The 15,912-nt window shown below is 51.9% G+C and overlaps 2 protein-coding genes across 6 annotated transcripts in view; one reads left to right on the top strand and one right to left on the bottom strand.

Moving 5' to 3' along the window:
* The window catches only part of CTNNA1 (catenin (cadherin-associated protein), alpha 1, 102kDa), a 150,934-nt gene extending 149,017 nt beyond the window's left edge, over window positions 1-1,917 (top strand). For all 4 annotated transcript variants that reach the window (XM_011997243.1, XM_011997244.1, XM_011997242.1 and 1 more), the window contains one exon: window positions 719-1,917. In XM_011997243.1, coding sequence (XP_011852633.1) covers window positions 719-1,006 — 288 coding nt within the window. In that variant the 3' untranslated portion in view covers window positions 1,007-1,917. The remainder of the gene's footprint in view (window positions 1-718) is intronic.
* An 11,967-nt stretch (window positions 1,918-13,884) lies between these two features.
* Window positions 13,885-15,912, bottom strand: part of SIL1 (SIL1 nucleotide exchange factor) — a 239,065-nt gene continuing 237,037 nt past the window's right edge. For both annotated transcript variants that reach the window (XM_011997233.1, XM_011997234.1), the window contains one exon: window positions 13,885-14,374. In XM_011997233.1, the coding sequence (XP_011852623.1) occupies window positions 14,018-14,374 (357 nt within the window). In that variant the 3' untranslated portion in view covers window positions 13,885-14,017. The remainder of the gene's footprint in view (window positions 14,375-15,912) is intronic.

Genomic DNA, 15,912 nt, shown 5'->3' with positions numbered 1-15,912 from the left:
GCCTGGGAGACAGAGGTTGCAGTAAGCCGAGATGGCACCACTGCACTCCAGTCTGGGTGACAGCTCTGTCTCAAAACAAAACAAAACTTCCTTTTCTTCCCCCAGAGAGGAATTAAGAGTAGACATAGATAGGATGCTTTCTCGAAAGCCCTTCACCCCTCAGAGCGCTTGAGTAGCATCTCTTTCTTTTTATCAGGTCACAGTTCTGAGGCCTTTCTCACCTAGGGCAGGGGAAAGAGGTTTGCTGAGTGGACTGGGGTCCACCGAGCCTCCGTGGCTTCTTTTAATCCCATTAAATTTCCTTTAAAAGAAACACTTCTTATATTGAACATATTGAGACCATTTGCTCATCTGTTTTGCCATAAACGTCCCTGTCTTGATTCCTGCTTCTCCTCCCCCACGTACTTATAGCTCTGGGATCACTCACAGTGGCTTCCGCTTTGAGTGAGTAAACACTTGCTGGGGGGTGGGGGCGAGCAAGGCGAGGCTGCCTCATGTCTTCTTCAAAGGGTCTGAGGGCAGGCGCTTCCAGGCTATTTAGGTAAGAGCAACTGTTGAGGGTGTTCCTCAGCAACAGGCTGCTGCCCAATCCTCTGCCACCTGCCCAGGCCCTGGTCTTGCAGAGGAGTAGGGGGCCCCCCCTTCAGGCACAGCCCACCTGTGTCCACGATGCTGGAGGTCAGGCCTGTGCTTCTCACCACCCTTGTCTGCCTTGTAGGTGGACAGCGCCATGTCCCTGATCCAGGCAGCCAAGAACTTGATGAATGCTGTGGTGCAGACAGTGAAAGCATCCTACGTCGCCTCTACCAAATACCAAAAGTCGCAGGGTATGGCTTCCCTCAACCTTCCTGCTGTGTCATGGAAGATGAAGGCACCAGAGAAAAAGCCCTTGGTGAAGAGAGAGAAACAGGATGAGACGCAGACCAAGATTAAACGGGCATCTCAGAAGAAGCACGTGAACCCGGTGCAGGCCCTCAGCGAGTTCAAAGCCATGGACAGTATCTAAGTCTGCCCAGGCCAGCTGCCCCCACCCCTCGGGGCTCCTGAAGATCAGTCACTGTTTGTCACTCAAATGAATTTGCTAAATACTACACTGATGTCAGATTCCACAGGGAAATGGGCAGACTGTGAACCAGTCCAGGTGGTGAATTTTCCAAGAACATAGTTTAAGTTGATTAAAAATGCTTTTAGAATGCAGGAGCCTACTTCTAGCTGTATTTTTTTATATGCTTAAATAAAAGTAAAAATTCCATAACCAAAGAGAATCCCACATTAGCTTGTTAGTAATGCTTTCAGCAAGCCGAGATGCCCATTCTCTTAGTGAGGGCGGCATTAGGGTTTGAGAGAAGGGAATTTGGCTCAACCTCAGTTGAGAGGGTGCAGTCCAGACAGCTTGACTGCTTTTAAATGACCAAAGATGACCTGTGGTAAGCAACCTGGGCATCTCAGGAAGCAGTCCCTGGAGAAGGAATGTTCTCAGAAAGGTCTTTAGAGGAACAAACTCAGTAAAACATAATGTATCATGAAGAAAACTGATTACTCTCTTTATGACATGAAATGAGAATTTAAATGCATGGTTACAATTACTAATGTACGCTGCTGCAGGTCATTAATAAAGTTGCTTTTTTTAGGCTACAGTGTCGTAATCAGAACACACTTTTCTCCTCTTCCAGCTTCAAATACAAATTCATCACTGGGCTCACTTCTAATCATTGCAGTGTTTCCCGCCTTGGGCTTGCAGCAGAAAAACCTGACAAAATAGTGTGTGCTAAGGCAGTAATTTAGACTCTACCTTATTTGTGATTACTATAGTGATTACTGTAACTACAAGGCATAACTTACCATCTTATATAAATTTTACAAATTTTGAATGTTTTTTACACTAACTTTTCCCAATAAAGTCCACTATGAAACCACAACATCCAAGAGGCCAAAGTCGTCATCTCTTCCTTCAAGTGCTCACAGCATCTGTGGTGCTCTGGGCCCTCCCGGTGTCCCTCTCTTCCAGGATGGGGATGCCCGGAAGGGAGACTATGGCTCTAGGCTGCATGGCTCATGCCAGCCCATCAGGAAGGGCCATGCCCCTTGTCCTATTGAGTGCCCCACCCTGCACCCCCACCTTGGGAGTTGACATGTCCATTCCTTGAGGTTCATGTCAACCTCGGAGGCATCCCTGTCTTCATTATAAATGTCCCCTCTCCTGTGTCCTGTCAGCACACACACACCTATGATGATAGCGGCCTTCGAGATGAAAACCCCTTAACCCCATGATCCTTTCTCACTTCCAACCGGCTGTCGCCTTGCTCCCTCCACCTCCCCTCGTCAGGGCAACTGCCTTCCACTGCCAGTGACACTGGCAATGGTCTTCAGACCTCATCATGCAAGCTGCCTGGGGGCGTGGCGGGGAGGAGGAGGAGGACAAGGACTCCTGAATGCTGCTAACTTGGCTTCCAGGACACCCCACTCAGGTTCTGCCTGCCTTACTGGGGGCTCCTTCTCCTTTCCTGGGGTTGAGAGGTTGTGTCTGTGCCCACCCTCCTGAGCTCAGGCAGAATCTCACATGTAAAGACATCCAAATGCCGACTTCTCCCCAGAGCCTGGCTTTTATAACCGACTGCCGCCTCACGCTCCATTCGGATATCTAATGAATCTCAGACTTGACCTGTCCAAACTGCTTGCCACCTACTCCCCACCGCCCATCCCCATACCCTCCATACCGGTTTCCCCACGTCACTGCCCTTTCCCTCCTCCCTCTTGCCAAATGCCTAAAAATCAAAATTCTTAGGTGGTTCTATAGTGCAATGGGCTTCTAGTGACAAGAAATCAAAATTCTGATCTTTAAAATGTATGGATAATTTACCTGTCACCGCCTGGCCTAAGCCATCCTGCTGTTACTGCTGTGTAGCAAGTTGCAGCTAAAGCGACCTCGCATGGCTCCTGAAGGTCAAGAATCTGGGAGCAGCTCAGCTGGATGGTTCTGACTTGGGGTCTCATGAAGTGGCCAAGATGCCAGCTAAGGCTGCCATCTCTGAGGGCTTGACCTGGCGAGGATTTGCTTCCAGGCTCACTTGCGTGGCTATTGACAGAAGGCCTCAGTTCCACGCCGCACGGCGCATTCCACAGGCAGCTCACAGCTTGGTGGTAGCTGGCTTCCCCAGAGCAGTGATCTGCGAGTGGCGGCCAGATGGAAGCCACGGTGTTCCCTTAAAACCTGATATGGAGAGTGATTCCCCATCAGTCTGTATTCTGCAGGTCACACAGACCAAGGCTGGTCCACTGTGGAAGGAAAGGACGAGGTTGCCAGTGCCCGGCGGTGGGGGCCACAGCCAGCCTCCCTGCCAGTGTCTGCCACAGCCAAGTAGCCCCTTAAGACAGGTTAGCTCAGGTCATTCCGACCTCAGACCTTCCAGCGGCTTCCATGTCCCTCGGTAAAAGCCAGAGTCCTAAAGGCCTCTTGCCGGCTCTGGCCTCTTCTCTCACCATTCTCTGCCATCCTGCATCTATCCCTGGTGTCCCTGAAGTTCTTGAACATGCCGAGCACATCCTGCCTCAGCCTTCACGCCTATGGTTCCTGGCCTGGAATGCACTTGCCCCTAGGACACCCTGTGCTGGTTTTAGCATTTCCTTCCTGTCTCATCAAGTCACCTTACCAAAAAGGACTCCGACAGGCCAAGTGTGGTGGCTCATGCCTGTAGACCCAGCACTTGGGAAGGCTGAGGTGGGAGGATCGCTTGAGCCCAGGAGTTCGGGACCTGCCTGGGCAACATGGCAAAACCTTGTCTCTCTTAAAAAGCAAAACAAAAAAAGACCATCCGTTTATGTATCTCTTAAAGTCTTGCCTTGTGCCACAATGAGAAAGCAGCCCTCACTGGACTGACCTTTGGGAAACAGCCAGTGTTGGCTCTGCTCATCCTCCTCAGAGGCACAGGGCCTGGCATGTGCTTGATAGACAGTAGTTGACCAATGAGGACCATTATTGATTTAAACCAACCCGTCAAAGTGTTGGAAAACGCTGGCAAATGAGAAGGTGCTAGGGGCCTGGAGAGCCAAGTCTGAGGTGCAGAGGCCCTGTCCCGAAGTCCTGACCCCTCCTCTCACCTCACAGACCACGACAGAACTGGGCCAAGCAGGAGGGGACCTGCCTCTGCGTGCATGCGGGGCCTCTGGGGCCTCCTGCAGCCTCCGGTGTGCTCACTCCTGCCCCTGTGCCATCTGCAAAGGGGACTGCCTCCCCTCTGCATCCGGAGATTTCTCATCCAGGATGGGCCCCTGCTCTCAGCAGTCCTGTTGATGCCTCTCCAGAGGAAGGTTGGGGGAGCAGAGCCAAGGACCAAAGCCGAGTCCCAGATCCCTCCACCCCACTGTGTCTCCCGAGCCTGTCACCGTGCCTTGGTGGCCCCTCAGACCTGCTCCCTACTCCCTGCACTCAGCACACAGCTCCTGCTCTCCTGTGGCTAGCGGCACCCACGCCTCTCCCAGGATGGCTCTGTTCTGGTCCCTGCCTGCTCAGTGTCCTGCAGGGGTTCCCGTGGCTCCTGTGCAACACCTTCAAAGAACACAGTTCACTCTGCAGCCTTCATCCTCACAGCTTCCAGCCCCAACCTCTTCCACCCTCCTCCCAGGACAAGGCCACCTCCCCACGGAAGCAAGAGAGAAGGTGCTGCCATGTGCTGGGCACTTCAGAGCCTGTGTCTAGCCTTTACCCTCGTCACCCCATTTCGTCTGTAAACCGAAGGTGTCAGGGCCATTGCTGCACCTCCAGTTGCACAGCTGAGGAAGTGACTTGGGGAGGTGAAGTCACATGGCGGCAAGTGGCCGGCTCCGCCACCTGGCTTCGAGACGCACTTCCTCGAGGGCCCCCAGCTTTGGGCCATCCCTCCTGAGCCCTCTGAGTAACAGTGATGCCAGTGTCCACTCCCTTCCTGTCACACCTTCTCTAGATTCCCACGGTTCCCTGCCCTTAACCAATGCGTGTCCCTCATCTCCTTTACCAGCTCCTTCTCCTCATGGCCCCTGACGTTGAGTTGCTCCAGTGCTCCCATCTGGATCCTCCATGTTCAGTGACGCCCAGCAGGGGCTTGCTGGTCAATGTTGAGCCACCAGCTCTCCAGGGCCAGGCCGGGGCGGATGCGAACAGACGCACGTTTGTGCATTTAGAACACACTGGACCGCTATAAAGGAATTGCAGCACACCGTTCACAAAAGGAGACGTACAGGACTCTAACTGGGAAGCCCAGCCAGCCAACTGATTCCCACAGAAGGCTTTCATTGATTTTTGCCAGACTCTTGCATCCACAGCCAACCTATGGCTGTAACTGATAAATGAGACTAGTTCCGACAAGAATGCTGCTTGATATTTGTGTTTACCTTAAGGAATAAATGAAAGTGAAATAACAAAAACCTATGTTGGACTTTCACTTTGTCAGTGAGTGATTTCTTTGCTGAGTCAGATAATAGTTGTTAAATACTTTGACAATTTCTTCCATTTTTTTGTGCTACTGACGATGTAACTGCTATAGATAAGACACATTTACATTTAATTGGCATTATTAACATTTTCTTTCTCACTTTAAGTCTCGACAATCAACAAAACAAATTCACCTTTGATCTGTAGCGTTTCCCAATTTCCATGGGTAAATGCTCCCACCACATCAGATTTTGAGCCACGGGCTGGCAGTGCTAAAACGCGAAGTTGGAGGGAAGCCCAGGAGCATGCCGTGATGTGTCCTTCTACCACCCAGACGATAGGACCGATTGTGGTAAAATGTCATTACAAAAGGATGAGCTGTTATAATAACTTAGGTGAAAATTTACACATAGTGAAATCTGCTCTTTCTGGTGTGTAATTCCATGAGTTTTGACAAACGCAGTCAAACCACCAAGGAAGATGGAACAGTTCCACCACCCTTCCCCCAGGATTCCCCTGTGCTATCCCAGTATCATCAAAACATTCCCCAATCCTAAGTCCTGGCAACACCCTTCCCTATCATTTTCCCTTTTCCAGAATGTACCTAAGTGGAGTAATACAGTACGTGGTCTTTTGGGTCTGGCTGCATATGGCGCAGTGCATTTCAATCAGCGCGGCTTCAAAATGCGCGCAGACTGCTGTGTGCCTCGGTGGCTCACTCCGTACTGCAGTCGTATTCTGTTGTAAGGGCGCAGCACAGTTTGTCTATCCATCCCCCAGATAAGAGACATCTGAGTTGTTTCCAGTTTTTTATTTTTTACAAATAAAGTTTATAGAAGCATTGCCACACAGGTTTTCACATGAACACTGATACTTGCTTTTTTTTTTTTTTTTGAGACAGAGTCTCACTCTGTTGCCCAGGCTGGAGTGCAATGGCGCGATCTCAGCTCACTGCAACCTCCGCCTCCCAGGTTCAGTGATTCTCCTGCCTCAGCCTCCCGAGTAGCTGGGATTACAGGTACCCGCCGCCACGCCCGGCTTATATATTTATTTATTTATTTATTTTGTATTTTTAGTAGAAACAGGTTTTTGTCATGTTAGCCAGGCTGGTCTGGAACTCCTGACCTCAGGTGATCCACCCACCTTGGTCTCCCAAAGTGTTGGGATTACAGGCGTAAGCCACCACGCCCGACCTCAACATCCATATTTTTTATAATGAGCCTTGACCAATTTACAGTACCTCACATCTTATACAAAATTTAACTCAAAATCGGAGACCTAAATGTAAAAGTATAAAACTCTTATAAGACGACAAAAGAGAAATCTTTGTGACTTTGGAGTTAGGCAGAGTTCTTAGAGACAACATCAAAGTCACCATTCATAAAATTTAAAAATTGATAAATTGGACTTCATCAAAGTAAAAAACCTCTGTGAAAGAAATTGTTAAAAGAATAAAAACTTACAAACACGGAGAACATATTTGTAAATCACATATCTGACAAAGGACTTGTATCCAGAAAATGAACAGAACCCTCAAAATTCATTAGTAAGAAAACAGTCAACCCATCAAAAAATTAGGCAAAAAGATTTGATGTCTGTAGTCCCAGCTACTTGAGAGGCTGAGACAGGAGGATTACTTGAGCCTGGGAGGCAGAGGTTGCAGTGAGCCAAGATTGCACCACTGCACTCTAGCCTGGGTGGCACGGCGAGACTCAAAAAAAAAAAAAAAAAAAAAAAAAAGCTGTCCAATGACAGCAGTACCCTTTATTGAAAAGACAATCTTTTCTCCACTGAACTGCCTTTGCATGTTTGTCAAAAATCAATTAACTATATCTGTGTGGGTCTGGCCAATACCACACTGTGTTATTATAGGTTTATATCTTAAAATCAGCAAGTGTTAGCCCTCCAACTTGGTTCTTGTTTTTCAAAATTGTTTTAGCTATTCTTATTCTTGTTCCTTTGCATTTCCATATAAGTTTTCAAATAAGACTCCTGATACCTAAACAATTCCTGCTGGGATTCCATTGAATCTAGAGATCAATTTAGTGAGGACCAACATCATTAACAACGTTGAGTCTTCCAACCCATTAATGAACTTAGTAGATCCGTCCACTTACTTAGATCTTCTGTGATTTACTTCATCAGTATTTCATAATTTTCAGCACAAAATCCTGCACATATTTCACTTTTCAGTTGATTTGTATACACTGACCTTGTATCCTATGACCTTGCTAAAGTCATTAGCTAGTTCTGTGAAATTGTTTTTACAGATGCCATGGGATTTCCTACACTGACAATCATGTCATCTGTGAATAGGGACAGTTTTATTTCTTCGTTTCCAATGTGTATGCTGTTTCATTTTCTTGCCTTAAGGCAGCGCCCAGAACTTTTAGTACAATGTTGAAAAGGAGTCAGGAGAGTGGGCATTCTTGCCTGTTTTACAATCTGAGGGGGAAGGAATTCAACCTTTCATCCTTCAGTTTGATGTTAGATGTAGGTTTTTATGTGGTTTCTGTTCATGAGGTTAAGGAAATTCCCTTCTGTTCCAATTTGCTGACAGTTTTTATTATGGGTACTTAGTATTTGTCTACATCTGTTGAGATGATGGTGTGGCCTTTTCTTCTTTAGTCTGTTAATACGGTGAACTGACTGAACTAGCCTTGCATTCCCAGGGTAAACTCCATTTGGTTACATTATCCTTTTATATATTGTTGAGTTTAATTTGCCAATATTTTGTTGAGGATTTTTGTAGAGACTTCAGAAAAATCTAAAGTCTTTACCACAGCCTACAGGATCTCCTGTCGCCATTATCTCCCTAATCTTGTTGATTACAAGGGATATTGGCCTGTAGGATATTTTTCTTGAAATAGCATTGTCAGGCCGGGCGCGGTGGCTCATGCCTGTAATCCCAGCACTTTGGGAGGCCAAGGCAGGCAGATCACAAGGTCAGGAGTTCGAGACCAGCCTGGCCAACATGGTGAAACTCCATCTCTACTAAAAATACAAAAAATTAGCCAGGCATGGTGGCAGGTGCCTGTAACCCCACCTACTTGGGAGGCTGAGGCAGGAGAATCACTTGAACCCAGGAGGTGGAGGTTGCAGTGAGCTGAGATTGCACCACTGCACTCCAACCCGAGCAACAGAGCAAGACTCCATCTCAAAAAAAAAATAAAGAAAAAAGAAAAGAAAAGAAATATCATTGTTTAGTATTGGTGTCAGGGTAATGCTGCCCTCATGAAATGAGTTTGAAAATATTTTCTTCTATTTTCTGGAGGAGATTGTATAAAATTGGTATTAGTTGGTAGAATTTGCTAGTGAAACCACATCGGTCTGGAATTTTCTTTGTGGAAGGGTTTTAAACTGCAAATTCCATTTCCTTAGTAGATGGAGGGCTACACAGGTTATCTGTTGTTGAGTGGGTTTTAGCAGCTTGTGTTAGGCAGAATAATGGCTCCCAGAGATGCCCACTCCTAATCCCTGGGCCTGCGCATGTGTTATGTTACATGGCAGAAAGCGAATCCAGGTTGCAGATGGAACTGAGGTTGCTAATTGGCTGATTTTCAGACAGGAAGATTATCCTGGATAATCCAGGTGGGCCCACTGTAATCACAGGGTCCTTAAAAGTGGATGATGGAGGCAGAAGAGGAGGTCAGAATGGTGCATTATGAGAAGACCTTGACTTGCTTTTTTGGCTTTGAAGACAGAGGAAGGTCTAGGAGCCAAGGAGCACAGGCAGCCCCCAGTAGCTGGAAAGGCAAGGGATGGACCCCACCCAGAAAGGAGTACAGACCTGCAACACCTGGATTTTTGCCCCATGAGAACTGGGCCAGACTCCTAACCTACGGCACTGTAAGAAAATTGACTGGGAATATTTTAAGGCACGAAGCTCATGGTAATTTGTTAGCATAGCAGCAACAGAAAGCTAATACAGTGAGAGGCTGTGTTTCTCAAGGAATTGGTCCATGATTTCTTCTAAGTTGTCAAATTGATTTTACAATGTATTTATTTAGAGTTGTTCGTAATACTCACTACTCACCATACTTTAATGCTCGTAGAGCCTATAGCGACACCCGCTTTTCATCCGTGAGGCTGCTGATTTGCGTCTTCTTTTTCAAAGGACCATCTTTTAATTTCATTGATTTTCTCTAATTTTACTGTCTTCAATTTTATTGGTTTCCACTCTTTATTATTTCCTTTCCTTCTGCTTCCTTTGGTTTTAATTTGCTCTTCTTTTACTAGTTTTTAAAAATTACCTTTGCTTTCTTGTTACTTAATTGTACGCTTGCATCATTTAATTTTAATAATGGCTGTGTTTAACATCCAGCTGGCCACATTCTGAACCCGCGGCTTCCTTGTGTGAGGTTCCCAGGCCTGGTCAGTGCCCCCAGCCCAGCCTCTCTCTCAGTTCCAGGCTGTCTGCTGCTGCCTGTCAGCACTCCCACCTAGATGTCCCGCTGACATCTCCGTATAAACATAAATGGGGTCCACCTCAGAGCCCCAGTCGCTCCCCTGCTCTCCGAGCCTCCCACTCTGGTGCCAGCTCCTCCCCATACCCATCTGCTCCATCTCCACGTGAGGCTGCCTCCTCGACTCCTCTCCCCACACCCCGCATCCCAGCAGCAGAGCCCCTGAGCTCTGCCTCAGCCCCATCTGGACTCTGCACACTTCTCACAGTCCTCGGTCTTCACCTTGCCCCACATCCTTGTCCAGCCGCCCCCTGCATGCTGCCCTGGGCTCCCTGCCCCTCCTGGCCCCTGTGTCATCTATTCTCAACACAACTATAAGAAAAGGTGAGGCCGGGCACAGGGGCTCACACCTGTAATCCCAGAACTTTGGAGGGCTGAGGCAGCAGGATCGCTTGAGCCCAGGAGCTGAAGACATGCCTGGAACACATAGGGAGACCTCTACAAAATACAAAAAAAATTAGCCAGGCGTGGCAGGATGCACCTGTGGACCCAGCTACTTTGGAGGCTGAGGTGGGAGGGTCACTTGGGCCTAAGAGGTCAAGGCTGCAGTGAGCTGTGGTCACACCACTGCATTCTAGCCTGGGTGACAGAACAAGACCCTGTCTCCAAAAAAAAAAAAAAAAGAAAACAACAACAAAAAAGGTGGGTTACATCAGGTCTCTCCTCTGCACCCAACTCTCAACAGCCCCACCTTAAAAAAAAACCCAGGTCCCTTCCACGGCCTCCCCAGGTGGCACTCCCTTGCAACTCCTCCCTCGGGCTCTGCCTGCTCCAGGCCTGGTTCTCGTGGCTTTTCCTGAAGTGCTTCGGCCTGTCCTCTGCTATCCCCTTGTCTGCAAAGCACCCCCACGGCTCACTGCTGTGCTCCTGTGCCTGGCCCCTCCTCAGAGGCCTTCCCCACCACTGAGGGGAAACAGCAGTGCCTGCCCCTCTTCCCTCCCTACTGGGCTCTGTCTTCCCTGCCTGGCCCTCCCCTGGAGCATGTGCATTTGTCATGGTCTGGCCCTCTCCCCTCCTGTCCTACCACTTCCTGCCCTAGAATAGTGCCTGGCTCGTAGTACCCAACCAGATTTGTTGAACAAATCAATGAATGAGCAGCAGCCCAGAGAATGCCTGCTAGGATGAGGGCACAGCCCTTGGCACGGCTCACAAGCTGCTAGAGGACCCAAAATTGTGGGTGCTGCAAATGGCCACTCTCTCTGGTCTTCCTGTATCTTCCCAGGGCTGGAGCCCTCACCCTGCCTGCCCCCGACTGGCCCTCCAGACTGCCCATCCCTGACTGCTACTCCCGCAGCCTGCAGGGCTCAGCCTGGCCGTCACCAGCTCTGGGAGGCCTTCCCTAGCCTCAGCCAGCTCAGCAGCCTTCTCAGCTCCAACTGCCTGACACACACAACTGCTCAACAGCCACAGTGTGAAAGAAAGAATGAACGGACAGGTGAACTCAGAACACCACAGCTGCTGAGGGATAGGGTGAGGACCCAGGCCCGCCACCCTCCCTGCCATCCTCCCACACTAGAGCCTGGGTCAGCCCAGCCCAGGAGCAGGGACCCAGTAATCACTCAGGGCCTGTGGGTGTCAGCCCGGCACAGCCCTCAGCCCATCCCAAGACAGGGAGGACAGGAAAGCAGGCTCCAGCCTGCAGGAGGAAGTCCCGCCTCCCCCATCGCCATTCCCTGCCTCACTTCGAGCCCTGGTCACCCTCCTTGACCACAGTTCCCAGGATGGCACTCAAAGGAAAGGCAGAGAAGATGTTCCTTTCTGACCTACAGACAACAGGCAGTGATTAATCAGGAGGTGGAGCCAGAACCCACCCCGAAACAGCCCAAGCCCAGACCCTGGGGTGCCTCGCCACCCTCTCCCTGGAGGATCTGCTTAACAGTCCAGAATGAACCTGGATGAGGCCAAAGAGAAGACAGACTGCAGCCCCAACCCCCATTCCGATGCTCTGAGTGTATGAGGGCAGAGTGCATGCAGTCCCACCTCCCCAGCCAGCTCCCTCCCTGCAGCCCCCAGGTGCCCATTTCCTCTCGCTCCCAGAAATCCCCTCAAGAGCACCTGGCCCAAAGCCTCCCTCTGCTTTACAGAATCGTTGCTGAGGGCAGCACACTTGGGAGCAGAGGGGACATTGGGGCCTGCAGTTAGGCCCCTACTAGTGGCACTCCTCCCATAGGGACCCTTTCCACACCCCGGGCCAGACCCTGGTGGTCACAGAGGCCTCAGGGCTAGCCTGGTCCTGACACAGCCCAGCGCCCGGCCTGGCCTTCCCACAAGGCCCCCTACTCTCGCCTGTCCACTGTTCCCACGGCCCAGCCTTGGCACTTGCCTCTGAACACTGAAAGCCCAGAACAGATTCATCCCCAGCCCAGCCCCAAGTCCCCCTCTCTTCTAGCCTCTGCTGAGGCAGCCCCTCTCCCCATCAAACCTCACCTTGCCCCTTCTCAAGTCCACCCCAGAGCCTGCGACACTACCTCTAAAGCACCCCTTGACCCTGGCCTCATCCAGAGGCTGGCACCTCCTGTCTGAACCCTGCCTGCCCTGTTGTGGCCACACATGCCCGGACACTTTTCCTGGTCCTCCCTCTGCTACCCGTCAATTCAACATCGTCCCCTTCTCAGCCTCCTGTTCAAGCCTCCCACAGCACCATCAGCACCGCAAGCCCACCACTGCCCCACAGGCAGATCACTTGGCCTCTCTGAACCATGATTTCCTCATCTGTAAAATCTACTTTGAAGGCTCCTGCAAGGCTTTAAAGGCAGCAGGTACCCAATGGCTGGCAGACTGCAAGTCTGATCCCCACTCTGCCCGAGCCGCGAGGCCTAGCGCCCTGGGGAAGCTGTTACTCCAGCCTCAGCCTGGGCTCCTGCCTCCTGCCTGCCCTGCTGGGAGGGGCTCCGTGCAGGCCATGGCTCTGCTCTGAGCTTTCTAGGTGTCGTGTTGCAGCAAGAGGTGAGCAGGAGAAGGGCTGAGGAGAAGAGCCAGGTGGCCAAGCAAAGGGACTGCAGGGAAGGCCAACTGCTGACCCCATGTTTTTCTGGGCCTCAGTGTGCCCTCAGCTCAGTAAAACTGAGATTTCTACAAGCGAGGCCTAGAGCCAGGGAGAGGAGAGTCCTGCCCCAAACTGGCCCTCTGGACTTTACCACCGGGAGCCCGGAGGGGCTGCCTGGGCCCGCAGGAGCGAGCCTCTGGCGCACTGGGAAAAGCTGAGAAACAAACACACCAGAATCAGAGTCTGAAAAGCCCAGAACCCGGGTTGCCATGGCAACCTGCAGCCAGCTCCAGCCCAGCACTCCGCCAGCCTGGGTGGGGGCCGGGACTCGCCAGGCACAGCTGCTCCCACCTCTGAGGCCCCGTCCTTGGGCTTGGCCCTGCTTCTGCTTGGATACAGGAGTGGGGCAAGGCCACAGAGAGGCACCTCTGCCCTGTCAGGTGGGCCAGGCAGGCCTGGGCTCTCCTGGGCTCCCACTGCCAGCTTTCTCCCAGAGTCAGGCCCGGCCCCTTGGCCTCCAGAGTCCAGCACCTCTCAGCACCCCACCCCGGCATCCGCTGCTCCAGCACCGGATCACTTCAGTAGCCGTCAAGCCCGTGAGCTGCCTGGGCCACCACAGCACCCCTGTGTACAGAGAGGCCTTGGGCTCCGGCCAGGTCAGCGACCTCAAAGCTGTTATATGGGCACCGGTAGAGGGGCAGTGAAATGATTCCCCGCCTTGCCTCACAGCTGGGGGGTGCCAGCACTAGTGTGGCGCTTTCCACGTGATTTTTCTCCTTTAATGGCACTTCTTCTGACAGATGACGAAACAAGCTCAGAGCAATTAAGCAACTAACCAAGGTCACAGAGCTGCTGCTTGGTAAGAAGCAGAGACTTGCAACTCCTGGGCCCAGGCCCCTGCCCTGGAGCCTGTTCCTAGATGCCCTAAGCTGACCCCTGCACGTCACCAGGGCCCATCACCCAACTACTCACCTGACCCCCTGGCCACAGGGCTGTGCCCAGTCTACACAGACACACAGCAGACAGAGGACGGCCTTCAGGTTTCCATTTAATGGCCAAGCCAGCACTGCCAAGATGTCCTCCTGCCTGAAGAGCCCACCCACGCTGGCACTCCTCAGCCTCACTAGCAGCGTCCCAGTCCAGTCCTGGTGTGGGGCCTCATCTCAGCTCCTTCAGCAAGCTGTTGACAGAGCCCAGCAGCTCCCGGAAGTAGCCCTCGTCCTCACCGTCCTGCAGCTCCAGGCTGGCCAGCGCCTGGTATTCAACCTGCAGGCTGGCCAGTGTCCTGCTGAGCTGGGGGTCCTGACGGTAGTGGTCCCGGCAGGTGGCCAGGAGGACACCCAGTGTCTGCAGCACCTTTTCACGGGCGTCATGCTCAGGCAGCGCCAGGAGGTGGGCCGTGATCTCGCACCAGCCCTGTTCCCGCAGGCCTGGCAGAAGGTGTACCTGGCGATACTGCTGCAGCTTCTCTGGGGACGTCTCCTGGGTCAGCTCAGCCTCCTCCTCGGCGAACATCTGCCATCCATCCGCCACAGCCGTGGGCCAGGTAGGGTGGGGGTGGGGACAGAACACATGGGGAGCAGTTAGCTCACACCTGGCCAGCTCTGCCCTTCAGACACGAAGGCACAAGGCTGACCCCTGAGGGCCCACCTCTTCCTCCATCCCCAAGTCTGTCTGTCTATCCATTCATTCATCTACCAACAGAAACACCTGTGTGGTGGCAGGTGCTGGAGAAACCACGATGGAGATACAGTCTTGCCCTCAAGGAGCTTAGGGTCTAGCAGGAGAATGAAAATTAACTAATTCCCAAATAGCATGATAAAGGTAATCTAACAATGCAGCATGGAGGCAGACAGGCTGGCTTCAAATTCCTGCTCCACCACTGACTTGCTGAATGACCATGGCCAGCATTCAGCCTCCCTGAGACCCAATGCCATCACCTCTTAAGTGGAGAAACTCAGCCTGTCTGTAAAGTGCAGAAGCCCAGCTTCATCAGCAGAAGATAGTGGCAGCCAGCAGCCGGAAAGGCAACACCTGAACCCTGACAAGCAGGCAGGTTACCTGAAGGTCAGAGGTAGAGGGTTGGGAGGGTTGGGACGGGGCAGAGATTTCCCATGCAGCTGTACAAAGTGTGCCTGTGTCGAGAAAGGAGGAATGCCTGCCCTAACTCCAGGGGAGAATGAAGCACAGGGAAGATACACAAGGCAAGATGGAAGCCCAGGAGAAGACAAGGCCACAGTGGACCACCTGGTGCTTCCTGCGGTAGCAGGAAGCCATGGGGCTGATTGGGGCTGGCAGAGGAAGCTGAGGAGGTGTGCAATCCTGCATCCTGGGACAGCAAAGGCTGAGAGGGACCCCCTGGTTCTTTCCTACTCCACCCCTCAGTCCTGCCATCTTCGCCTCCAAAACACACCCCAATCCCGTCAGTTCCACCTTCGTCCCCCGTGTCCTGCAGTCCACTGCCTCCTGCTCTCCCCCTCTCCTCCAGCCCCCAAATCCTCACAACCTGGCATTGCGGGTGATAAAGACGAAATCAATCCCTTCCCTGGGACTGCGAGGCTCTGCAGGCTCCGCCCCCACTGTGCGCAGCCTGGACCCACTCACACCCACTCCTGTCACTCTAACTCTCCCCTGGGGCCTCTGGAGGCGCAGCTCCCACTTCCAGGTGCGCCCCCACATGGCCCCACTCACTCCACGGCTCCCTGCACACCTCACCGCCACTGGCCAGCCTCCCCCGACTGACCTTCTGCGCTCACATGCTGCTGTGGTTTGAATGCGTTTCCCTAGAAGTTCAAGTGTTGGAAGCTTAATTCCCACGGCAGCAGTATTGAGAGGAGCTGCCTAGGTCAGGAGGGCAGCGGGTTCCTTACGGGAGAGCGGCTGTTATTCTAGAAAGAAGCCCGGCCCAGCATGCTTTTTTCCACAAGTGCTGTTGCCCTCCCACCTTCCACAATGTCGCCATGCAGCACAAAGGCCCCCGCCAGAGGTACCCACCCAATCGTGGATTTCCCAGGCTCGTGAATCATGAGCCAAAACTGCCTTTTCTTTATACA

The sequence above is a fragment of the Mandrillus leucophaeus genome, unplaced genomic scaffold (genome assembly GCF_000951045.1).
Source record: "Mandrillus leucophaeus isolate KB7577 unplaced genomic scaffold, Mleu.le_1.0 Scaffold534, whole genome shotgun sequence".
Classification (NCBI taxonomy): domain Eukaryota; kingdom Metazoa; phylum Chordata; class Mammalia; order Primates; family Cercopithecidae; genus Mandrillus; species Mandrillus leucophaeus.
Note: the sequence above shows the minus strand (reverse complement) of the source record. Positions and strands in the feature narration are given on the sequence as shown.